General features: G+C 60.9%; 3 protein-coding genes across 4 annotated transcripts; 1 reads left to right on the top strand and 2 right to left on the bottom strand.

The window, feature by feature from the left end:
* The first annotated feature begins 1513 nt into the window (after window positions 1-1513).
* On the top strand, window positions 1514-17608 carry SYT7 (synaptotagmin 7). Of its 2 annotated transcripts, XM_042881987.1 has the most exons (13): window positions 1514-1572; window positions 6877-6980; window positions 7315-7394; window positions 8122-8253; window positions 8757-8972; window positions 10937-11293; window positions 12131-12256; window positions 13832-13967; window positions 14298-14568; window positions 14643-14812; window positions 15380-15494; window positions 15592-15791; window positions 16025-17608. In XM_042881987.1, the coding sequence occupies exons 1-13, from the start codon at window positions 1542-1544 to the stop codon at window positions 16127-16129; spliced, it is 2043 nt and encodes a 680-aa protein (XP_042737921.1). In that variant the 5' UTR covers window positions 1514-1541; the 3' UTR covers window positions 16130-17608. The 2 variants fall into 2 exon arrangements, with proteins under 2 accessions (XP_042737921.1, XP_042737920.1); XM_042881986.1 differs by lacking the exons at window positions 8122-8253; window positions 8757-8972; window positions 10937-11293; window positions 12131-12256.
* A 1729-nt stretch (window positions 17609-19337) lies between these two features.
* Window positions 19338-20658, bottom strand: LRRC10B (leucine rich repeat containing 10B). Its single transcript, XM_042882002.1, has one exon. It carries the CDS (start codon window positions 20578-20580, stop codon window positions 19777-19779), a length of 804 nt encoding a protein of 267 aa, XP_042737936.1. The 5' UTR covers window positions 20581-20658; the 3' UTR covers window positions 19338-19776.
* A 421-nt stretch (window positions 20659-21079) lies between these two features.
* On the bottom strand, window positions 21080-22833 carry SDHAF2 (succinate dehydrogenase complex assembly factor 2). Its single transcript, XM_042882015.1, has 4 exons — window positions 22752-22833; window positions 21536-21759; window positions 21328-21437; window positions 21080-21253 (listed from the first exon to the last, which is right to left on the bottom strand). The coding sequence occupies exons 1-4, from the start codon at window positions 22764-22766 to the stop codon at window positions 21123-21125; spliced, it is 480 nt and encodes a 159-aa protein (XP_042737949.1). The 5' UTR covers window positions 22767-22833; the 3' UTR covers window positions 21080-21122.
* Window positions 22834-22922: the final 89 nt, after the last annotated feature.

Genomic DNA, 22922 nt, shown 5'->3' with positions numbered 1-22922 from the left:
GGAGGCAGGGAGCGGGGGGACTCCAGGCACAAAGCGAGGTCCACCTCCACCGCCTTGGGAAAGCCCAGGACCGGATGGGAAGGGGAGCGCTCCCGGCGCTGTGAGTCAGCAGTGCCGCACACCCACCTGGCCCCCATGGAAGCAGCGGCGGCAGCGGCTGTGTGGGTGTGGGAGGTTACGGAGCTGCCGGGACGTCTGAGCGCAGGGACGGGGATTTCAGCGCTCAGTGCGAGAGTGCGTGGGAAGAGAACGGAGAAAAGCAGAGCGAAAGCAGGGGGTTGTGCCAAGGGTTTAATGAGAAGGTTCCCATACGGGGAGGGAGAGAGGAAAAAAAGTCAAAATAAAGCTACACTTCCCCTAGTTGGCATGGCAGGAGTCGGGCTCACGGCGACTCGTTGGCTCCAAAGCCACCTCCCCCCCTGCTCAGCACCCACCCCTGGTTTAAAGCGAGCTCTCTGCTCCCAGCAGGTGCTCGCAGACTCACGGCCGCCCTGCGTGGGTTTAGCCCCAAGAACTCCCGAACTACTGCGGGTTCGTGGCTGTGCCCGACTCGGGATGGCTCCCACTGAGCCCCCCTCCCCGCGAGGCCGTACCCGTGGCTCCCATCAGACGCTGGGATGCGATCCCATTCAACTGCCCGCACCGTGTGCGCGCAAGAACAGACCCCCAGCAGTCCCCCAGCCCCTCCGCTTCCACCGGGGAGGCTGCCTCAGGCCCACGGCCGCGGCCCCGCTCCGAGGCTGGGGATGCAGGAAGGTGCCGGCCCCGCTGTTTGCACACCGCCGGCAGCCGCTCTCCCGTTTGTTTGCTCTTCGCCTGCATCTCTATAGCAAATGTTAACGAGGCAATAAAAGCCGGGCACAAATTGCCCAAGGGCGGGGCCGGGAAGGGGGGGGGGGAAAGGGGGGACGCTCCGCTCCGTGGCTCCGTAGCTCCGCTCCGCGTTTTTCACCGCCCTCCGCCGCCGCTCTGCCCGCAGAGCCCCGGCACGGGGAAAAGCGGGCGTGGAGCGGTGCGGAGCGGGGCTGCTCCGGGAGCCCGAGGGCTGGGAGCGGTGCGGAGCGGGTACCTGACGCGTGTCCCCGCGGGATAGCGGGCAGGGTGCGGCTCCCCGTGCGTGTCATCGCGCATTAACGCGTCCGTGCTCTGTCCGTGCGCATCCGCTCCCACCCCGCACCTATCCCCGCCACTCCCCGGGTGGGTCCCCAGAACCGGAGCCCCCCCGCCCATCTCCCCCACTCCTCCCTCTCTCCCTCCCTCCCTCCCTCCCTGCCGGCTGCAGTTTCCTCTCCCGCCAGCAGCGAGCAGCAAGTGGATGCGCGACCGTGGCACACACCCGCACACGCACACACACGCACAGCCGGCAGCAGGCAGCGGGCGGGCGGCACCGAACACCGCGAGGCTCCCGGGCCCCCCCCCGCCGCCGCATGCCGGCCCCGGCCGCTCCGCCGCCCCCCGCGGCCCCCGCGGCACCCACGTCCCGCGCCTCGCCGCCTCCTGCAGCCGCCGCCGTCTGATGAGCCCCGCCGAGCCCCGCCGCCATGTATCTCGACCCGGAGGCTGCGAGCGCAGGTGAGGCCGCCCCGCACCGGCACCGCGCCCCGCGGGTCCCCCCTTTTTCTCCCGCACCGAGCGCTGCTCCGCGGAGAAAGTCACCGCTGCCGCTTTCAAATGAGTCACGCTCCTGCGGAGCATCCCCTCCTTTCCCCCCCCCCCTTTTCTCCCCCGCGGTGCAGCCCTCGACCTCGCAGCTCCCTCCCTGGTGGGATTCCGCAGCCCCTTCCTCCCCCCCCGCCCGTGCTGGGCTGCGTGCTTTGGGGAGGGGGCTGCACGCCGCCGTTTTGCTGAGCTCACGCTCCCCGGGCGCCGCTCGGCCCCGTCGTCAAGAATGTGGGGCGCTGGCGGGGAGGAGGTGGCGGGGGTGCGGCCACCGCGGTGCCCGAGCGGCGATGGCACGGCGTGGCTTGGTGACAGCCGCCGGCAGAAGGACATGGGGACATCACGGGGACGCGTGGCAGAGCACCGTGAGCTGCAGGCCTGCGGGATGCGGCCGCGCCGAGGGGCAGCACCACGCATTGTCGCCCGTGGCGGGCGGCAGCACTGACAGCCTTCGAGGGGACGTTGTCGCCCGCTCGGTGTCACTGCCCGGCTGGGATGCCCTGCGGGATCGGCTGGTGGCCCAAGGTCACCCGGCATTGTGATGACAGTGGGGAGATGGGACAGGTCCCCAGCAGCCCCTTGCTCACCCTTTCTGCAGCCCAGACTTTGCACCTGGATTCATTCCCCCTCCAATGCTCCCCCGATTTGCTCCCGGAGTCACATCCTCCTTGCCCCCTGTGTCTGCTGTGCCTTCACAAGGTTGGCACAGGGACGGAGCACACACCCCTTCTGTCCCTTGGTCCCACTCCTGGCTCTCCCACTACGTGGGGCATCCCTACGAAACTGGCCCTACATCAGGGTGCCGCAGTGGCTGACACCAGGGCACCATCTGCTCTGCTCGCTGCTCGCCTGCCTGCCCCTCTGCTGCTCCATGGTTCCATTCCCCCTCTGAGTTTGGCACCCATGGCCAAGCCACTGGATATAGGTGGCCTTGAGGACAGCTGGGGCGCCAAGAGGAGGACAGCATAGGGACCAGGTGCCAGCAGCACTCTCTCCCCAGTGCTGCGCTCTCCATGGGCACAGCCAGCACTGTTGTTGTTGTGGAGGAGATGCACGGGGTGATGGGGGTAACTTCAGTGTCACTAGCTATTTGCACAATGGGTGAGACCTCCTCTTCCCCTCTCCCGCAGCAACTGCACCCAAATGCTCCATTCCTGTGCCCCAGACAGGTGCTGGGAGCTGTTGTCCCCGCTCCCCACCTGCATCCTTGTCCCTGCGGGTGCAGATAAATAACCCAGTGTGCCTTGCCAGGAGCCAGGCACCTGCTGTGTCCTGCACATTCCCTGCCTGTGCCTGTGTCCCCATGCAGCTCTGTCCTGTTCCCATGGAAGTGGGGTGCCCATGGGAGTGCCTGGGATGGAGATGGGGACTGAGATAGTGACAGGGATCAGGACAGGGATAAGGATAGGAATGGGGATGGGGATGGGCCAGTTGATGGGGACGCAGGGACATGGAGATGGGAGCTGTGGTCGATCCCCCAGTGCCAAGGAGCAGAGCGGAGCCAGAGGTGGCTTTCCTCCGCCTGCTCTCGCGGCTTTTCAGCCTGCTGGAGAAGGGCGGGGAGAGAGAGGGGAATTAAGACAGATGCAGATAATATCACTGCCACCCCCCAGCCCCTGGGGGCTTAGCTCCAATATCTATTATAGATGAATTCAGCAGGGGAAGGGCTTTCGAAGAGCAGACAGTGGGGCTGGTGCACGGTGGCTGTGTACAAAGGCAGAGCGCCAGCCTGAGTATTGAGCAGGAACAGCGGGGACCTGGGGACAAGGCTGAGGGCACACCGTGGGGCATGATGTGCTGGGGGCACGGCAGCTTGGTCCTGTGCCCCATGGTGCCATTGTACCATCATGCAGTGCCACCAGCTGTGAGCTTGGGGTGCCCCGGGAGCGTGCGGGGTCCCCCTGTCCCTGGGTATCATCCCTGGGCAGCTCTGTTCCTGGCCCTGCTGCAGGAGGGAGCGGGTCACCTTGGGGGGAGTTAATGAGGTTTGAAAGGGAAGCGGCTGATGGCGCTGCTGGAGACGGAGCCGAGGCATTGAGAGAGGGAGAGAGGGAGGGCAAAGCATGTGGCACGGTTCTCTCTGTCCAAGCCAGGGTATTCCTATGGTGGGATGCATGAAGATGGAGAGGGAGATGGGGACCCGCCATAGGAGACCATTCCCACTGTCCTGGGGTCTGAGTGCATCACTGAGGGTGCAGCTCAGGGTCCCTCCATGAAGATGGGGGTGAGGAGAAGGAGGAGGCTGTACACATGGGGCCATGTTTTGGGAAGACAGCTGGGGCTGAGCCAGAGCTATCTGTGCTGGAGGACACGGGATGTCACAAGGATGTCAGGAGCTGGGATGCTGACAAGGAAGGTAGTCCTTGGTTTGATGGCTGGGCATCTGTGGGTACGCAAAGTTCTGGGGGGCTCAGGTGCTCATCAGAAGCGGGAAGCACAAAGCAGAGAAACCAGGCATGTCTCCGGAAATCCTGAGCTGAAAATAACCTGACTGCAGGAGAGCACTGGGGGAAGAGTGCGTCCATGTACTGCCCTCTGCGTGCGGATGCACCCGTCCGACGTGGGCATGAGGACATGGAGCCCTGGGGGTCCCCACTGCCCCTCCCTGTGCCATACTGCAGAAGGGTTTGTGGCACCAGGAGGGCACAATGCTGGTATTTTGGAAAGGTGCCTATAGGCACTGCTGCCACCTTTTGCAGCTGAAGTGTTGGCATTCCCAGTGGGTGCCAGCGGAGAGGCACCGGGGAAGTGGCGCGGGTCCCTGGGGCAGGCGGCTTGGTGTGGATGCGGACAGGGATGGACAGACTGGCAGCTCCGGGGGCTGGCCAGATGGCTGGATGGAGAGACAGCTGTGTACAAGGGATGGACGGGTGGCTGGAGAGATGGATGGGTGTGTTGGAGAGGAGGGCCTGCGGATAGGCAGACAAATGCACAGATGGAAAGCAGACGCCTGTTCCCAACCCTCTCGCCCTGGGCGCTCCTAGCATGATGAGCAGCAGTGCTCGGTGGAGACAGGTGCTGAAAGCATGGCCAGCAGCTTGCTGGGGTGGCCACCAGCAGCACTGGGCTGGGCGGCTGGCCGTGCCCGCTCTTCACTCTCCTTCTGGGGGTTTCCATCGCAGCTCCCCCTGCATCCTGCACAGGAGCACAAAGCTGCAAATTCGCAGCTTCTCAGCTGCAACCTAAAAATAAGAGCTTTGGAAAATATCTAGCAAATGGGTAGGAGGATGAGCAAGGGAGGAACGAACAGCGTGGCACCAGGCGAGCGGCATCTGGGAAGCCCCGCTGTGGCACCGCGGCCACTTCACTCCTGCCCCGTTGCACTGCGCAGCGCGGGGCGGTGCTCCTGTAGCGCACAGCGATACTCTGAGCCCACACCCACCGGGACCGGGCGCCCCATTTCCATCCCTGGGCTCGCCATCTCATCCCTCGGTGGCTCCGGGCGCTCTTGGAACCCTCGCCCGCTTCCCCTTCCGCTGTCGGCGCTTGGCACGCGACAGAGCCTCGGCGCGGAGCCGTGCACGCCGGCTACGGGGAGCGGCTGCGATCGCGCTTCCCGGGAGCGCAGCAGGCGGGGGTTATTTTGGGAGCTTCGAGAGGAGGCTCCGTGCTTTGATGCTCCCCGCAGAACATTTGGGGAATTGGCCGTTTTTGGGCTCCGTGCCCTTTTGGAAGTGCTGTGAGCGTGACAACGATCATAGGGGTGCCCATCCTTCTCAGCCAGGGGCCACGTCTCCCCCCGTGCCACCTCCCTGCGCGCCGGGCAGCACCTGCAGCTGGGGACGAGCCGGGAGCTCTGCGCTCGGCTTCTCTGCTTAATTAAGCGATGCTAATTGACTGGAAAACAACTCATTGTGAGTGCTGCTGCAGCACTGCCCAGCGGTGCCTGGAGCGTGTGACCCTGCGATGTCACCGGGGCAGGAGCCAAAGTCCCCTTGGTGACTGCATCCTCTGCTTTCTCCTTCACTCTAAGAGGGATAATCCTCAGTGTCGTGCCTGCAGCACGCTGTCCTTCTCCCTTTTAATTTCCCTTTATGGGATTATACTAGAGATGAACTTGACCCTGTGAGAAGTGGCAGCCACTGGCACAGGCTCAGTCCCTGTGTCCATGCACTTGCATCACTGGAGCTGCATTTTCCAGCTGGCACCTTCTCATCTGCCCTTCCCTCGGGGATACAGTGGGTACCAGAAGGGCAGAAGCACGGTGGATTCTCAGCGCTTGGAGCACTGGGATGCAATGCCAGGACGGTGTCCCACGTGTCACCATGTCCCCAAATGGGGCAGCTGCGAGCAGGGCTCAGTCCTATTGCCTCCAGCACTGTGCTAAGCGCCACGCTCCTCCATGGCTCTTTCTAAATGTTAGAAATTAAGGGCTGGTCCCAAATTCCCTCCTAGGCAACAGTTGCTAAGCGGGTTCTATACACGGGGCCTCGTGACCAAGTGCCGGATCCCCCCCTCCCTCCCCGCCCATTCTGTAGCACATGTGAATCCCAGGTCTCCATCCCACAGTGCCACCCATTCCTGGTGGCACCATCACCTGCTGGCCCCTGCGGGCACCCGGCTCCAGAGGCACTCATCCAACTCTCAGTGCCACCGTGCCCCCTGCCTCGCCCTCCAAGGATGGGGGCTGCCAGTGCTTTGTCACCTGTTGTCCCCCTGTGGGCTTCAGGCGTGGGAGCAGGGCGTGGGGTCCAGCTGCTGTGACTCATGAAAGCGCCGGAGCCGCTGGCAAATTTCATTACAATAACAAGGGCTGCGGGTGAATTAATTATTAACCATTATTGTTTAATATTTATACTGCAGCATGGCTCGGGGTGGGCTCGCTCCAGCCTCTCTGTCCATGTTGGTGGTGGGGATGTCTGGACATGGATGGCACTGTGGCCAGGTTTTAAAGTTATTAGGAATCCATTTGACAAAGTAACTGCTATTTCTGTTCTGAACTTTTAGCATTTGCTCATCTACCTCTTTCATGGACATACAGCCTCTGAAAACAGCAGCTACAGTCAGGTAGCGGCCATGCCGTGGATGCCAGGGATGTGGTCCCACCAGCCCCCGCAGTGCAGTGGGGCAGGGTGGTGGCCCTGCCATGTGTCCCTACTGATCCTCTCCCCATTTGTGCCCACGCCACAGGTGCTGTGGAGTGGCTGTGGGTCCCCAGAAGGGCCGTCCATCCGCCCTTAGGTCCCCCAGCCTCAGCTCTGCTCTGCTCCTCCCCAGGGGCCCCCTCCCGCGATGTCGTCCTTGTCTCGGCCATCATCACCATCAGCCTTAGCGTCACCATCATCCTGTGTGGCATCTGCCAGTGGTGCCAGCGCAGACTGGTAAGTGTCCGTGGGGCAGGGTGCAGGTGGTGAGCGCACCCAGGGGCAGCAGGGCGGCCATGCTCCGTAGCAGGACAGCCAGCCCATCCCCGTCCCTGTGCCTGTGTCCCACTATAACCTCCTAGCTCGCTAATTGTGCTCCTCCCTGCTGAGCATCCGTTGAAAATCACAGCACAGCGCTGCCCCGATTCCGAGCCCCAGTTCCTCTGTGTGTGCCACCACATCCCTTATGCTGGGAATTGCAAATCGACTAACCCGGGGTCAATTAAGCCTGAAATTACCTCCTCCGACCTGGGGGCAGCGCCTGGCTCTGACCCCTCTGCTGTCCCCACAGGGAAAACGGTACAAGACATCCCTGGAGACTGTGGGCACACCAGATTCCAGCCGAGGCCGCAGTGAGAAGAAAACCATCAAGTAGGTGCCAAGGCAGAGGGAGAGGGGCTGGGATGGCACTGCCACAGTGCCACAGTGCCCTGCCTGCTGTCATCCATGGACGTGTGGGGACACCAGGATCAGGGCATCCATGGGAGGACGCACCATGGGGACAGAGGTGGCTGTCCCAGTGATTTTTAGGCTGGGGATACCGAGCAGTGCGTGGTCTGCAATTATGCCAAAGCATCCCTGGTCTTGCAGTGCCCCGTGGAGAGCTGCTGTCCCCTTGGTTGGAGCAGAGGTGTCACCATGGCCCCCAGCAGCAGAATGGGGTGCAGCTGTGGCACTGGAGCTGGGGTGCACGTGGGGGACACTCACACACTGTGGGGATGGAGCACACTTCACCTGTGTGGATAATGGCAGGGCACAGGATGGGGTCCCTGTGTGTCCAGACACGATGTGCCAAAAGGAGCACACAGGGGGGACGGCTCTGGCAATGGGATCCCCTCTACTCACTGCTGTGTCCCTCTCCAGATCCGGCTGCCAGAATGCTGGGAAGCAGCCCTGCACCACATTTCTCTAACCCTCTGCACCCTTCTCTCCCCTCAGCCTGCTCCCATCTCTCTGCAGCCATCCGTCCGTCCATCCGTCTTGTCTGTTTCTCTCCACAGGGCCCAGCCGGGGCGGGGGGCTGCGCTCCTCCTGGCAGGAATTCAGCTTTCTCTCTTGTATTTCCCTCTTCTTTCTCCCTCCCCACGGTCTGCTGTAGCGATCTAGACAGAGACTTTTGGAATAACAATGACAACACAGTGCAGCAGAAATGGAGCTCGTACCCTCCCAAGGAGTTTATTCTAAACATTTCACCTTACGCCCCATACGGTGACCCGCGCCTTTCCCTCAAGTGAGTCTCTCCTTACCGGGCTATGACTACATGGGCAGCACCCACGCGCCTTCCTCCTCCTCCTCCTCATCCTCCTCCTCCTCCCCCCCACCCCATGGGCAGCCCCATGGAGACGAGCAACCCCGGGGCCCCCGGCAGCAGGGGTGGTGTTGCACGTTTTGGACAGGGCTCCTTTCCCCTTTGTCTTTTCGTTTTTTTGTTTGGTTTTTTTTTTCCCTTTTGGATTTGTACCATTTTGCCCCGCACGCCTTCCAGGCCCCCCCTCCTCCCCCGGCCCATTTATTTTGATTTATTTTTTTGGCAGTGCTGATGTATCTCTCTCTCTCTCTCTCTCTCTCTCTCTCTCTCTCTCTCTCTGTCCGTCCCTTGTCTGTCTGTCCACCTCTGGCTCTGTGCCCTCCTCCTTGTCCCTCCACACACCATGGCTCCCCGACACGTCCGTCTGTCTATCCGGCCCCTTTCCATGTCTGTCCTGGGGGGGTCCGTCTGCCGGCCCGGCCCAGTGGCTCTCTGTTATCAGGGGCTAAGCTGACGGCATCGGCCACCGCAGGCTTGGCCGGGGACCGCGACGGCCGCCCCGGGGACAAGCAGCAGTGCGCCGAGGACGGCATGAGGAGCAGCATCTCTGCGCACAGCGAGCCCGGCACAGGGAAGGCAGCGAGGGGCCGCTGGCACACGGTGCAGAGCCACTTGGCCGCAGGGAAGCTCAGCCTGTCCAAGTGAGTGAGCACGCACAGCCCTGCCGGATGGATGCCCCCCTCTCCACTCCCCTCCCAGGGGGGTCAGGAGCCGCTCGCCCACATCCCTGCGGTGCTGGGACATCACAGGGACACGCTGCTCCGCCGTCCGTGTGCCATCCACAGTGCAACCCCGTGCACTGGGGCACGATCTGAGCTTTAGGGGAAAAAGTGGTGGCAGCAGGTTGCTGGCCAGGGCCTCGATGTCTCTGTATTCTCCACCTCCTCAAGCTGGGGCTGCAGCAGCCCCTGCTCCATCGGTCGCTGGGTTCAGATCCCAAAAACATGCCGGCAAAGGATGTGGGGATGCTGGGGCAGGGCCCAGGGCAGCGTGGCTGTGCTGGATGCTGCTGAGCTCTGCGGAATGCGTGGTGCACTGAGCCAGGTGCAGGGGGATGGACAGTTAAGGGGATGGCAGTGCCGCCCTCAAAGCCCTTGGGATTTTTTGGCATCTTTGCACACAGCCTACTTGCATTCGGGTGTTGCTGTGGGATAGGGTTCCTCTTGTGCAAGGTGTCCTGGCAGAAGGCACGTGGATGTCATCACACTATGGCCATTCCGTGCCCTCCCTGTGCCACCATCCCATGGCCACTCAGTGCCATCCTTCCGTCACCGTCTTACAGTCACTCAGTGCCCTCTGGTGGCATCACCCTCAGCCACTCAGTGCCCTCCCAGTGTCACTGCCTCCCAGCCCCTCAGTGCCCCCCAGAACCCCATGGGGACAGGTTTGGTGGCTGCAGTGCCCTGTCCCTGGGCGCCTCCCACGTGGTGCGGTGTTGGCAGATCCAGAGCTTCCAGCTGGCTTGGGGCCGAGCAGAGCCAGATTTAGTTTCCCATGATGGAGAGGTTGTAAATGGAACTAATTTCAGATTTGATAGGAAACTGAAAGGAGGTCGGTGGCGGGCGCGGAGGAGGCACAGCGCCCCACGTGCCTTTGGGCCCCAGGGGCCTCAGGGCCAGATCTGTCCCAGCTCTCCAGTCCCTTCCCTCTTCTCTCTCTTTTTTCCACCTCTCACTCTTTCTTTATCTTTCTCCCCCTCCCCTTTTTTTAAAAAATTTATATATATATATATATAATATACATGTGTATATATATATATATATATGCATATATACAAAATTTACACTGCCTGCAGCTCTGCCTCCCCACTGCTGCAGTGCACAGCGGCACAGCTTTGCCCCACTGGCCCCTGGGCAACAAAGGAGCCATGGTGCTGGGGAGGGAGGCTGCTTCTGAAGAAGGCTCCCCCCTGCACCAAGGACCTCCTCAAGGCTTTAGCCAGGCTGGCTGGGCTGCATGCCCTTAGCGCAACGGCACCATGCCACGCACCTGCTGCTCTGCACGTGGGCAGCACCCAGCACCACACTTTGTCCCCATCCACGAGAGTCAAGGGTGCCCAACAGCAATGCGCATCCCCATCTGCGCCAACCCAGTGGGATCCATCTGCTCTCCCTGTTGCTGTGTGCCTGTTGTGCTCTGTTTGTGCCCGGCTTCACCTTTGGGAACGTGTGGTGCACTGTGCCATCCCAGCATGCTGAGGTGCTCCGGGGACGGTGGTGCCACGCATCTTGGGTGCTGCTGTGCTGGGAGGGATGGGGTAACGGGGACAGGGCGGGCTGGCTGCAGCACGTGAGCGGCGCCGTGTGGCACCAAGGGACCCGCCTTCCCACAGCAGCAGCCTCATTACGCAGCTGGCAGAGGAGGTCAGACGGGCGCTGCGAACACACCGGGCAGGCGGCAGTGGTGAGATGGCAGCACGGGAGCGCAGAGAGGCTGTGCTGCAGCCGGGAGGCAGAGAAACCGCTGGCTGTAGCCTCTGGCCCCTGCCAGAGTGCTCCCTGCACTGGGGCATCTTCTCGCTAACTCTCTTCTTTTCCTTCCTCCAATTTTGCCCTTTCACCTTCTTCTCCTTTCTCTCCTCTCCTCTGCCCTTCCTCTCCCTAAGTTTCGAGGACTCCACCCTGTCCACAGCCACTACCCTTGAGTATATCCCCACCTCAGCAGGCGACCCTAAATGCCAGAGGCCCCGCACGCTCATGCGCCAGCAAAGCCTGCAGCAGCCCCTCAGCCAGCATCAGCGCAGCAACCACAGCCAGCCGACCACCAGCCAGAGCCTGGGCCACCTCCAGGCCCACAGCAGCTCCTCCGGCAGCGCCAGCAACCCCCGGGGCTCCCGCGGTGGCCAAGTGCGCCAGGGCATCGCTGCCAGCTCCAAGCAGCGCACGAGCCGCTCCAACCCCGGCAGCTGGGACCACGTGGTGGGGCAAATACGCAACCGTGGCTTGGACATGAAGTCCTTCCTGTAAGTTCGCTCGCGGGCTCCTCCTCTCCCCGGCGGTTCCTCCAGGCTTGGGTAAAGCCCACGGCAGGGGTTCAGGGAAGGCTCCCATCTGCCCAACCTGGCTCGGTGCCCATGGGTCCCGTCAGCTCCGTGGGATGAGGGGATGCAATGGTGACAGTCCCCCTGTGTGGGGTGCCCAGCTGCATGGCCCCATTTTCGGTGCCTGCTCAGGCTGCAGGGTGCTCCACGCCATCCCTGTATCTCACCGTGTGCTCTCCCCGTATCTTACTGCGCACTGTCCCCATATTTTGCCATGGGATGCCGTCACTGCTCGGTATATCCCATCCTCTGCATCCTCCCCGTAGTCACCTCCCCTGATGCAAGGGTCCTCTCAGCTGCAGGCATCCCGTCATCCATCCCCAGCTCACTGCCGGTGGAGACCCCCTCTGTGCTCCGCTGTGTCTCACAGGCTCTGCCCTCTCCCTCCAGCCTCCTGATTTATAGTTGAGGCTCATCAGCCATCCCCAGGGTCGTGTTGCTCTCTGTTTCGATGGGTTCCAGCCCCAGTTTGTGTGGGAGCCCCCACCCAGAGCTGGGACGCACCAAGCGAACTATGATCATTCTGCGGAGCCATTAACGCTGCTTTTGCTTTTTGCTTTCTTTACTTGGCACCGTGGTGCCATCTTGGCCCCAGGATGCCACTGACACCTGTCACCCCACGGCCCTCACCCACCCCCAGATGCCATTTCCTCTGCAGGGGCTGCGCTCCCGGTCCATCCCCACCTGTAGTCCCCATCCTGATGCTGTGTTCTCCTCTCTCTTTCTCTCCCCCCGTCTTGCTCCCTCCCCGCCGGGCAGGGAAGGCCGGATGGTGGTGTTATCCCTGGTTTTGGGACTCTCAGAGCAAGATGACTTTGCCAATATCCCCGACCTGCAACCCGCTGGGACGCAGCCGAACCAGCCGAACGCTCAGGGGGACAAGAGGTAGGAGGAAGGAAGAGGGCAGTCCTGCAGGAGGACGAGACGCAGGGTGGAGGAGGAGGAGGAGGATGAGGCGGCCGGCCTCGCGGAGCGCCCAGGTTGGAGCGACCAGGCAGCGGGCACGGCGACGGCTGCAGCTCTCCCCGCTAGAGCGGCAACGCCGAGCACACCCTGACCCCTTCCTCCCCATCCTTCCCTCCTTCCCTCCGTCCATCCCCATCCCCATCACTGATGTCCGCATGCTGGGGGGGTTCAGGGCACCGTGCCAGGAGAGGATGCACTGCTGGGACAAGGGGATCCCCAAAATACTGCACCACACTGTGGTGCACACGCAGGGATGGCTCCGTGGGAGCTGTGTCTCCACTCTGGGGCTTCTTTTGGGGCCACCTCAAGCTCCCAAGTGGCACCAGGAGTCCTCATGTTGGTGGCAGTGCCACCTCAGAGGAGAGCAGCTGTGCCTCCCGGCACGATCACCGTGAGAAGGCGGTGGCCCCACTCTCTCCCACCAGCTATTTTTACCCCGCTTGCCTTGGTTTTGCTCCATGTTTTAGCAAGTTCCCCAGTGCCGCCGTCACATAACCAACACTTCCATCTCCTTCCTCCATCTCGTGGCCCCGCAGCAGGGACAGCTCTGCGCCTTGTGACGTCTCCGTCCATCTGTCCCCATCTCTCAGCTCCTTCCTTTCCTTGCAGCCCATCCTGGAGGAGCACCACAGCACATCTCCCGTGCCAGCAGCCGACCTCTCCGTGCGTCCCGCTCCTCTCTCTCCCTTCCCTCCCACCAGGCCCACTGCAGAAGTCGCTCCTCCTCTCCTCTCTCGCTCTTCCTCCCTTTCTCTTGCTGGCTCGGCGCACACCACCAGGCAGCTCCAGGCACCTTGGCTCTGTTCTTAACCTGACTTTGCCTCCCCAGCTCTCTCTGTCCTCCCTGTCTGCCTGTGAGAGGGGGCTATCCCTGTGCTGCCTCCATTCCCCTCCCACCCCAGGTCTCCAACATTTCCATCAGTGCTGCGTGTGCTTGCCGTGCTGATGGGTGCCTGCATGCCCGTGCCTTTTTTGCCCCAGGGTTGGCACCGCCGTGCTCCGTCTGTCAATGTGCCCCCATACCGTATGCTATCCCCGCAGCTGGGGTGCGCATCCCCTCCTTCCTTGGATCTGTCCCTGCCACTCTGTGCCCATGTCCCCATCGTGCATTGTGGCAGCGTGGTCCTGGCGTGTGCCCATTGCTGCTCTGTCCATTCGCAACTCCATGCCCAGCTCCTGGGATCCGCACAGGGACAGAGGGGGCTGAAGGACCCCAGGTCAATGGTGACAGCAAAGGGGACACTTATCAACCAGGCACTGTGGCATAAAGCAACTGGGCTTGGTCACACTAAGGGGACCAGTGGCTGTGCCATACCACACTGGTGGCATGCCAGGTTTGAGAGACCCATGTGCTGGCACAGACTGTGGGGCATCCAGGGCAGCAGGCTGCTGCAGGCTGCCAGCATCTTGCAGCCTGGATCTGGCACACCCCGTGCTGCAGGCACCTCCTGTTCCCCTTTGCCCCCCTCTAGGGCACTCCTTCTCTCCCCGCAGGTTGCCAGCTGGTGGCAAGGCAGTGAACACAGCACCTGTGCCCGGGCAGACACAGCAGGATGAGTCTGATCGCAAGACGGAGCCACGCTCCTCTGTCTCCGACCTGGTGAACTCCCTGACCAGTGAGATGCTTATGGTGGGTCCTGGGGTGGGAAGGGGCTCTGCTGTGGGGTTGCCTGCCCCTTCTCTGGTCACAGCTTGCTGGCTGTGCCCCCCTCACGGGGACATGATGGCTGCACTGTCAGGAGGGATTTGGCTAATTGGTGCTCCCCGTTCCACTGGAGGGGAGCCAGGGGTCAGCTGAGGAGATGCCCGCAAGTGGGAGATGGGAGATGGGAGACGGGCTGATGCCTGCTGACAGCCGCCGAACTGCAGGAGCCAGCACTTGGAGCTCTGTGCGGTGCGGCCAGAGCAGCTGGGATGGGAACAACGGCCCCTCTCACTGCTCCTTATCCCTTTCTCACAGCTTTCGCCGGGCTCCGAGGATGATGAAGGCCATGATGGCTCCAACCGAGAGAACCTGGGCCGCATCCAATTCAGCGTGGGCTACAACTTCCAGGAGTCCACCCTGACCGTCAAGATCATGAAGGCACAGGAGCTGCCAGCCAAGGACTTCAGCGGCACCAGTGACCCCTTTGTCAAGATCTACCTGCTACCTGACAAGAAGCACAAGCTGGAGACCAAGGTGAAGCGGAAGAACCTCAACCCACACTGGAACGAGACTTTCCTCTTTGAAGGTATGGACTGGCAGGGAAAGGGATGGACACCAACATCCGTGGGTGTCACCTCATGGCCTCCGTCTCCGGCGCAGGGTTCCCCTACGAGAAGGTGGTGCAGCGGGTGCTGTACCTTCAGGTCCTGGACTATGACCGCTTCAGCCGTAACGACCCCATTGGGGAGGTGTCCATCCCCCTCAACAAGGTGGACCTCACCCAGATGCAGACCTTCTGGAAGGACCTGAAGCCCTGCAGCGACGGCAGCGTAAGGCCCATGGGGAGGGGCCCTGGGGGCTGTGACTGTCCTTCTGATGTCCCATTAGGTTAAGTCCTCGTTTGGGGTCAAAATGAGATATTTCAGGCAGACCTAAAATGAAAGATTTCTTTTCCTTCTTCAAAAAATGTCCCACTTGAGGCTGGCCCCAAAAGAGACACACTGGGGATTGCACTGAAATGTGCCACTGAGCTTGGCCCAACGTGTACCACAAGGGCTGACCTCAGCAGTGTCCCATTAGGAATGACCCCAAAAAAGTCCCACTTGGGGATTTCGCAGAAGCATCCTACTGGGGATGGCCCCAAGATCATCTCACTGGCTATGGCCCCCAAAAATGTCCCACTGGTAGTGACCCTAGAACATTTCCCCAGTGATGGCCACTTTTCCTTCTGCCCAGCCCCAAAGCCCAGTCTTGGGCCAGCTCTTCATGCCCCCATTCCACCACCCTGGCTGCCTGGTGGGACCCTGAGGGTTTTGGGTGCCCTGCAGGACTGAGGCTATCCCAGGGAGTCCCTCTTGGGGCTGGGGAGGCCCTGACAGCCTCTATGTGCTCCACAGGGCAGCCGAGGAGAACTCCTGCTGTCACTGTGCTACAACCCCTCTGCCAATTCCATCGTGGTGAACATCATCAAGGCACGGAATCTCAAAGCCATGGACATCGGGGGCACATCAGGTATGAGCATGTTGGGCATCACCCCCAGTGCTCGATTTGGGGGGCTGGGATGGTGATGTCTGCCTGGCTGGAGCTGAGCACCACACTTTGCCCCCAGACCCCTACGTGAAGGTGTGGTTGATGTACAAGGACAAGCGTGTGGAGAAGAAGAAGACAGTGGTGATGAAGAGGTGCTTGAACCCTGTCTTCAACGAGTCCTTCTCCTTTGACATCCCCACGGAGCGACTGCGTGAGACCACCATTGTCATCACCGTCATGGACAAGGACAGGCTGAGCCGCAACGACGTCATCGGCAAGGTGGGTCACCGCTGTGTCCCCACCATGGTGGAGGCAAAATGAAGACAACCAAGGTTTAATTTGCTTGAAGCTAAAGATGACAAACGAGCACAACCACTGTTGCTGCAGAGAGGCACCGCGTTGAGTCTGTGAGGGTTTCACGGGGGAAGTGCAGCGGCACTGTTGTCCCCAAGGGGTTGGACGGATGGGTGGATGGGCCGCTGTGTTGCGCTGATGTCTTGTGTCCCCTGCAGATCTACCTGTCCTGGAAGAGTGGCCCTGGCGAGGTGAAGCACTGGAAGGACATGATTGCGCGGCCCCGGCAGGCGGTGGCGCAGTGGCACCAGCTGAAAGCCTGAGCCTCCAGTGTTGGGGACAGCACTGGGGACGGCGCTGGGGACATCCCTGTCCTCGTGTCCCCACTGCAAGTCAAGACTTGTGTGAGTGCTTCCAGCCACAGTCCCCAGAGCCCTCACCCCAGTGTCACCCCACAATTTGGGAGGCTGCTGGTGTAAGGGCGGGAGGGTCCAAGCCAAGCTCCCCTCCCTTCCCACTCAACACAACCTCTCCTAGCCGCTAGTGTCACCCTAGCGGGATGATGTCCCCGCATCCTGCCCCGTCCCCACCCCGGGGACACCCAAGGGATTGGAAGCCATGCCGCGGTTCGTTTGCCAAAGCAGGAGCATTCATCACTGCCTCTGGTGGGGTTTGCTGCTTTACCTCCCTCCTGGCTTATCCCCTGCCCCCTCGCACCGTGCTATCAAGTTGTCACCCCTGGTAGGAGCACCTGGCACAGTGTCCCCTCCTGGGCTGACATGCACCACCTTCCTTGTGGGCACTGCATGAGGATGGAGCAGTGCCACCATCGCCATCCCTGTTGTCATTGTCCCCACTGGTGGCTTTGGGGGCTAGCATCCGGCCGGCACAGTGCCAGCAGTGTCCCTAAGGTCCCTCGGCACCGTGACGGGCATCCCCGATGCCAGGTACCGATGGTGTGGGTGCTACAGGAGCGCAGATGACACTGCTTGGCACCCCTCCAAGGGCTCCCTGCTCTGCTGGGTGTCAGGGATAAGGCGGTCTGCAGGTGTCCCCAGAGCCCCGTGGGTACATCACAACGTTCTCTGGCAGGACACAGGCCACCCCTGCCCGCCTGGGGACACCATGGGGACTCTGCACCCCAGTCTTCCTGCTGCCACGTGGCACATGTCCCCTTGGTCGGGACATCCCCAGGATGGGACATCCTCAAGGTTGGGACGTTCCTGTAAGCATCAGTGGCTGTGCCCCAGCTGCTGGGGTTCATTCATCGCGTGGGGAACCCCGTGCCAAACCCAAGGAGCAGCCATCACAGGGGTGCTGCCCTTCCAAGTGGCCCTGGGTCACAGTGGCACTGTCCCTGTCCCACCACCAGTGAGTCCACCGGAGAGCCCCATCAGACCACTATGGACAATCTGGAGCGAAGTCATAATTCTGCTACAACAGTAATAATAATAATAATAATAATGACGATGACGATGCTTTTAGGGACATTTGTATTTTTACCACATCCTCTCTTTTTTTAACGTAACAGAGGAGAGCCATGCGCCTGGGGAAGGGCCGCACAGAGCTGAGGGGTGAGGGGTCCCCAAAGAAGGGAGTGGGGCAGGGTGCCCACGTCCTCCCCCCGTCCCCCATCACCTCGGGGCTGTGTGTTCATTTTTAACTCTAGAGCTCTTAGCCGTGATCTTGTTCAGGTCTCTCTCTTCTTCATGTGACGGTAACATCCAAATGGTGTGTAAAATACAGAGACAAAACAGAAACAAAACAAACACACAAAAAAAAAACAACAAAAAAAAAAACAAAACAACAAAAAAAAAAGAGATGAAGCACGGGGGGGGGGCGGGGGGGAGCGGGGGCAGCCTGGTGGAGGCCTCTTTGCAGAATCCTATTTTTAGGGAGCGGGGACCCTCATTTTCTGGAGGCAGCTCCCACTCTCGGTAATAAAGGACTGTGTGAATCTGCCCGTGTTCCTTATCTTTATGGGGTGGGGGGCAGGGGAGGTCACAGCGTCACCTGCAAGTGTTGTGCACGCCCTCAAGCACACAGCAAATCCCCAAGCACTGAGTGTCACCCCCAACACTGATCATCCCCCCACAACACTGAACATTCCCTGTTGGGATGGGATGGGGGTGGGTTTGGAATGGCTTGGGAATGGGATTGGGGATGGATTGGGGTCAGGGCTTGGGTCTGGGTTGGGGATGAGGTTGGTTATGGAGTATGGGGATGGGGTATGGGGACAGGGTTTGGGAACAGGTTGGGGATGGGGTTTTGGGATGGGGCCTGGGAACAGGGTTAGGGAACAGATTTAAAGATGATGGGGTAAGGGAATGGGGTTTTGGGAATGGGTTTAGGGAACAGATTTAAAGATGGGTTTGGGGATGGGGTTTGGGGAATGGGTTTAGGGATGGGTTTGCAGATGGGTTGTGGATGATCCTTGGGATGGGTTACAGGGTGAGATTTGGGCTCGTTTCCCCCAGGAGGTTCTGTACACACAGGGCACAAAGCCACCATGCCCAGCACGGCGCCTGTCCCCAGCAAAGGGGAAACACGGCAGCCTGGGTTGCTGGCAGCATGGTCGAGGCTCAAGTTGCTGTGATAAATAATTGTGCAGACGCTGCTCTTGAATAAATAAAAGAAATTCCAGATGCAGGGCTGGCGGAGAGCGATGCAGTCGGCACCTTGGGAACATGGCTCCTCTCGAGTGCCAAAACAGGAGACAAAGCAGCTCCCTGGTGCCACTGGCTTAGGGCTGCACCCTGCTGAGCCACAGCTCAAAGTTTTGGCAGCATGGAGCCCTTGATAGCAGCAGGGCTACGGCAGAGCCTGGATTCCTGTGGCATCTCTGCAGTGATCCCCAGCGCCTGCAGTCAGCGGGAGCAGATGGAAATAGCAGCACGTTCCCAGCTGCAAAACACGTATGGGGATCTGTGAGCAGGCGGAGAGGGATATATATAGTGACAGACGTATGGATGATGCACTGCAACGGGGCCGGCACCCAAAACACTTCCGATGCCTGCAGCAGGTCCTGGATCCCAGCCCCTTCCCAGCACATATCCCAAAGCTGAGAGGGATGGGGAATCAGAATGCAGGGGGGAAAAGGCATTGGAAAGGCAGAGAGACCTCTGCAAGCATCACAAGCTGTAGGCACAAGCTGGTGACACTCAGGACCACCCGCATTCTGTGCCCTGCCCCTGTTCCCCAGGGGCAGACCCAGACTCCAAAAAGGCGACCAAAGCCCCACGTTAGGTTTTATCAACCCCCATTGTGGCAGGGCTGTCAGCACTCCCAGGCATCCCACTGCTTCCCTGCAGCCCAGAAAATAGCTGTAAAGGAAAAAGGATGTGGAAGGCACGCGAGCTGGCTGCCGGCCTCCAACCCCAACCCCCTGCAATTAGCAGTGGATGTGCAGTCGGTGAGCCCAAGAGCTTAGGGATGGGGTTGCATCCCAACACACAAATCAGAATAAGGCCACGCACTGCACTCATAGCCCTTCCCCAACAACCCCCCTGCCCTGAGAACTGATCCCACTGCTTTTCTCACACCAGATTTGTGATTTTTATTGCCAAACACAGCTGTGGACCGTGAGCCTCAGTACTTCTTCTAAGGCATGGCAGGGAGCTCCTCTACATGGTGAAGGCTGCAGGTGAGGTTTTCCATTGCCTTCTTCCAAAAATCTGGAGAACGGGAGCTCAGCATGCAGAAGAACTTTGTGTGTCCATCCCAAAACTCAATGGGCAGTGGGACCAGTGACTCCTTCTCCCTCCTCAGCCAAGGAGCCAGGAGCAGAGAGAATCCACCAAGGACGTACCATAAAAGGTACCCAGCGCTGCACTGCCCATTCTTGGGACAGAGGCGTCGCACAGAGTGGAGTGACGCTTCCTCCATCCAAAAGCTGAGCCCTGTGTCTATTTGGGATGCTCCAAGGCACCCTGAGCTCCTCAGATCTGGTGCTCAGCGTCTCCACAATCCCTCACGGCGCGTCCTGCAGCAGCGGGGATCCATCATCCCGCGGGATCATCCCAGTGCCTTCCGCCTCCTCTTCCTCAAGTTGCTGCTGCTCCCGCAGCCGCTCCTCCCGCGCCTCCATGTACTCCACGGCCCCGCTGCCCACCAGCCGCACCGTGTCAGCCACGCAGGGCGGCTGCCGCACGGGGTTGTGGTCATAGGAGAGCAGGCAGAGGCCGGCCAGGCACTGCAGGTCAGGGAAGCGGGCAATGCGGTTGCGATCGAGGTCAAGGATGCGGAGCTGAGTCATGCGCAGCAGCACCGGGGGAAAGTGCTGGAAACGGTTACCGTACAGCCAGAGGCCCTGCAGGCCGGCCATGCGGGGCAGGCAGGAGGGCAGGCGTGCCAGACGGTTGTCTCCCAGCTGCAGGCTGCGCAGGCCGGGCAGGCCCAGCAGGGCGTGGGGGAAGCGACCCACGAAGTTGCCCTCCAGCCAGAGGCAGCGCAGGCTCTGCAGGTGGCTGAAGGCAGGCGGCAAGCCCTGCAGCCCGTTGCGGCCCAGGTAGAGGTACGCCAGGCAGGGCAGTTGGCACAGGGCCTCGGGGACCTCCATCAGTTCATTGCCATCCAGCGCCAGCGTGCGGAGGTGCCGCAGGGAGGCCAGCTCGGCCGGCACATCACGCAGCCCGGCACCACTCAGGTACAGCTTGCGAAGCCCACGCTGTGCCCATAGCGCCGGGGGCAGCTGCCCACCCCGAGCCTCCAGGCGCTGCTCCACGCCCGCCGGGCCCTCAGCCGAAATGGGACACGTGGAGCCGCCGCTGCCCATCGCCTCCAACTGAAGACACCGGCACCCGAGCAACGCAGTACAGCTGGGGGCGGGGCCGAGGGCCACGCCCCGCACTCATAGGCCACGCCCCCGCGCTCCTAGGCCACGCCCTCTCAGTGCAGAACCAATCCGAAAAGCCACGCCCCCACGCCACAGGCCACGCCCACCACCCGATGCCACGCCCCCCCTACTTTGTGCCCCTTCCCTCAGCTGTAGGCTGAGCCCCCCGACACAACATTTCCAGCACAGCTCCCTGTATTTCAGGGATCCCACCATCCTGGCCCATGCAGGGGTCCTGCAGACCCCATGAAACGGCACAGAAATCCATGAGGTTCCCACAGTGCCACACCAAGATGATGCCTGGTCCCATGGCGGGTGAGCAGTGGGGCAGAGACCATAGCTTGGTATGGGGACAGACAAACAGACGGGGGAATGGCAAGCTGTGGTGTGACCCACTGTGCCTGAGTACCTGGAGGCAGCGGACACTTGTACCAGGAGCTAGCAGTCACAGCTTTATTTGTTGTGCCCTGAGGGAGAAGCTGTCAGTTTGTGGACTCAAAGAGGTACTCCAGGTCCGGCTGCCGTAGCCTCTGCTCCTTCTTCTTGTTCTTAGCAAGCTCCTTCAGCATGGCCATCACCTCGTTGTCGAACACAGCTGGCGTGGGCTTGGCTTCTGCAAATAAGAGGCAGAGCGTAAGAGAGCAGCTCAGCGCTGCCCCAAGTCACCTACATGCAGTGCACACGTACCTGTGGCCCAGTAGTAGATGTCCCAGTCATTGCTAGGCTCGTTGATGAGCCGGTCATAGAGGTTCAGCTGCCGCTCGTCCATACGGCTCAGGTTCTCCTTGGCAAAAAGGCTGCAGGAGAATACATGGGGGTAAGCGGGACACAACCTCCAGCCTGAGAAAAAGCTCCTTCCTGCCTTTGCCCTGTCACTGTCTGTGCAAGGCCCCACCTGAGCAAGATGCAGTTCTCAAGCATGCCCCTCTTCCTGCTCTCATACAGCAGACGCGCTCTCTTGGTGGGCAGAGGCTCATTGGGGCGTTCCTTCCAGGGCGGCAGCGGGATCTCCAGCATGTCCTTCCCTGAGTCGCCCAGCGATGCCCCGCTGTAGCCACGTGGCACGCACAGCATTGCCAGCGCTGGGCGGCGCAGTATGCAGTGCGGCAGCGAGCACAGCTGCCAAGGAGATGGGAAAAGATGAGGAGAGCCCTAGCAGAGCCCCACAACCCCCAGTCACCCCCATTCCACGTACAGCCCACCTATTCCCCAACACAAGACACATCCCATGCCCTGCTAAGCCCCTGACCCCACACATTGCCCCTTGTTCCCCCTCCAGGCTCCAATCCCTGCTACCCTGCTCGTGGCTCCATCCTCTCACGCCCCTTATGTCCACACTGAGCTTCACATTTCACCCCCAGACTTCGCTGCCCCATTCCACACTCCTCATAGGACCTTCCCCCCAGACCCCTCATCCCCTTCCAGTCCTCAGAAACCCCAGTCTACTCCCATGCCACACAGCCCCACTGCCTCCAAACCCCTTCATTCCACAGGCCCTGATGTTCCCACCCTATATACAGACTCCAATCCCCTCCAAGCACCAATCCCCTTGTATTCTCCCCCAGGCAGCAATGCCCTCCAAGCCCTACTTTGTCCCCATTTCCTCTGCAGATCACAATGCCCCCATCCCTCATAGGACCCCCCAGACCCCTCATTCCCCTCTGGTCAGAAACCACAATTCCACAGCGAGTCTTCAGGCTCCCCCATTCCCAATCTCCTCCATCCCACATACAGACCCCATTTCTCCCCATGCAACAATTACCCCACATTCCCCACCAGGCCCTACTCCTGCCAGTTTCCCCTCCAGGCCTCAATCCCACTTCCCACTCCCCCTCTAGGCCCCATTCTCTTACTATTCTCCCCTTCTAGGCCCTAATCCCCCTCCTCCCCCTTTCCTCTCTAGCCCCGATCCCCTCCCCGTTCCCCTCTAGGCCCCAACTCTCCCCCATTTCCCCCCTATTTCCCTTCAAGCCCTAGTCCTCATACACAGCGCCAAAGCAGAAGCCCACTCCCACTTTCCTCACTGTCCCTCAGTCCCTCGCCCCGGTATCCCCAATTCGCCCCCCAAAAATCCTTCCTACAGCCTCCGTCAGCCCGCAGCCCCTTCTCACCCTGCTCATCGCCATGATTCCTCCCAACCCCACCACCACCAGGGGGCGTTCTGCACACCCAGCCCTCTCGACTCTATGGCAGGCAGGGAGGACCGGAAGGGGTGTGACGAAAGCAGGAGGAAGCGGAAAGGGGCGTGGCAAATGCGGGCGGGAGCCGGAAGGGGCGTGTCA

This window comes from Lagopus leucura, unplaced genomic scaffold, assembly GCF_019238085.1.
Source record: "Lagopus leucura isolate 7727_CA_CO unplaced genomic scaffold, USGS_WTPT01 Super-Scaffold_100033, whole genome shotgun sequence".
NCBI classification, from domain to species: domain Eukaryota; kingdom Metazoa; phylum Chordata; class Aves; order Galliformes; family Phasianidae; genus Lagopus; species Lagopus leucura.
The sequence above is the reverse complement of the archived record's forward strand: the minus strand, read 5'-3'. Positions and strand labels throughout refer to the sequence as shown.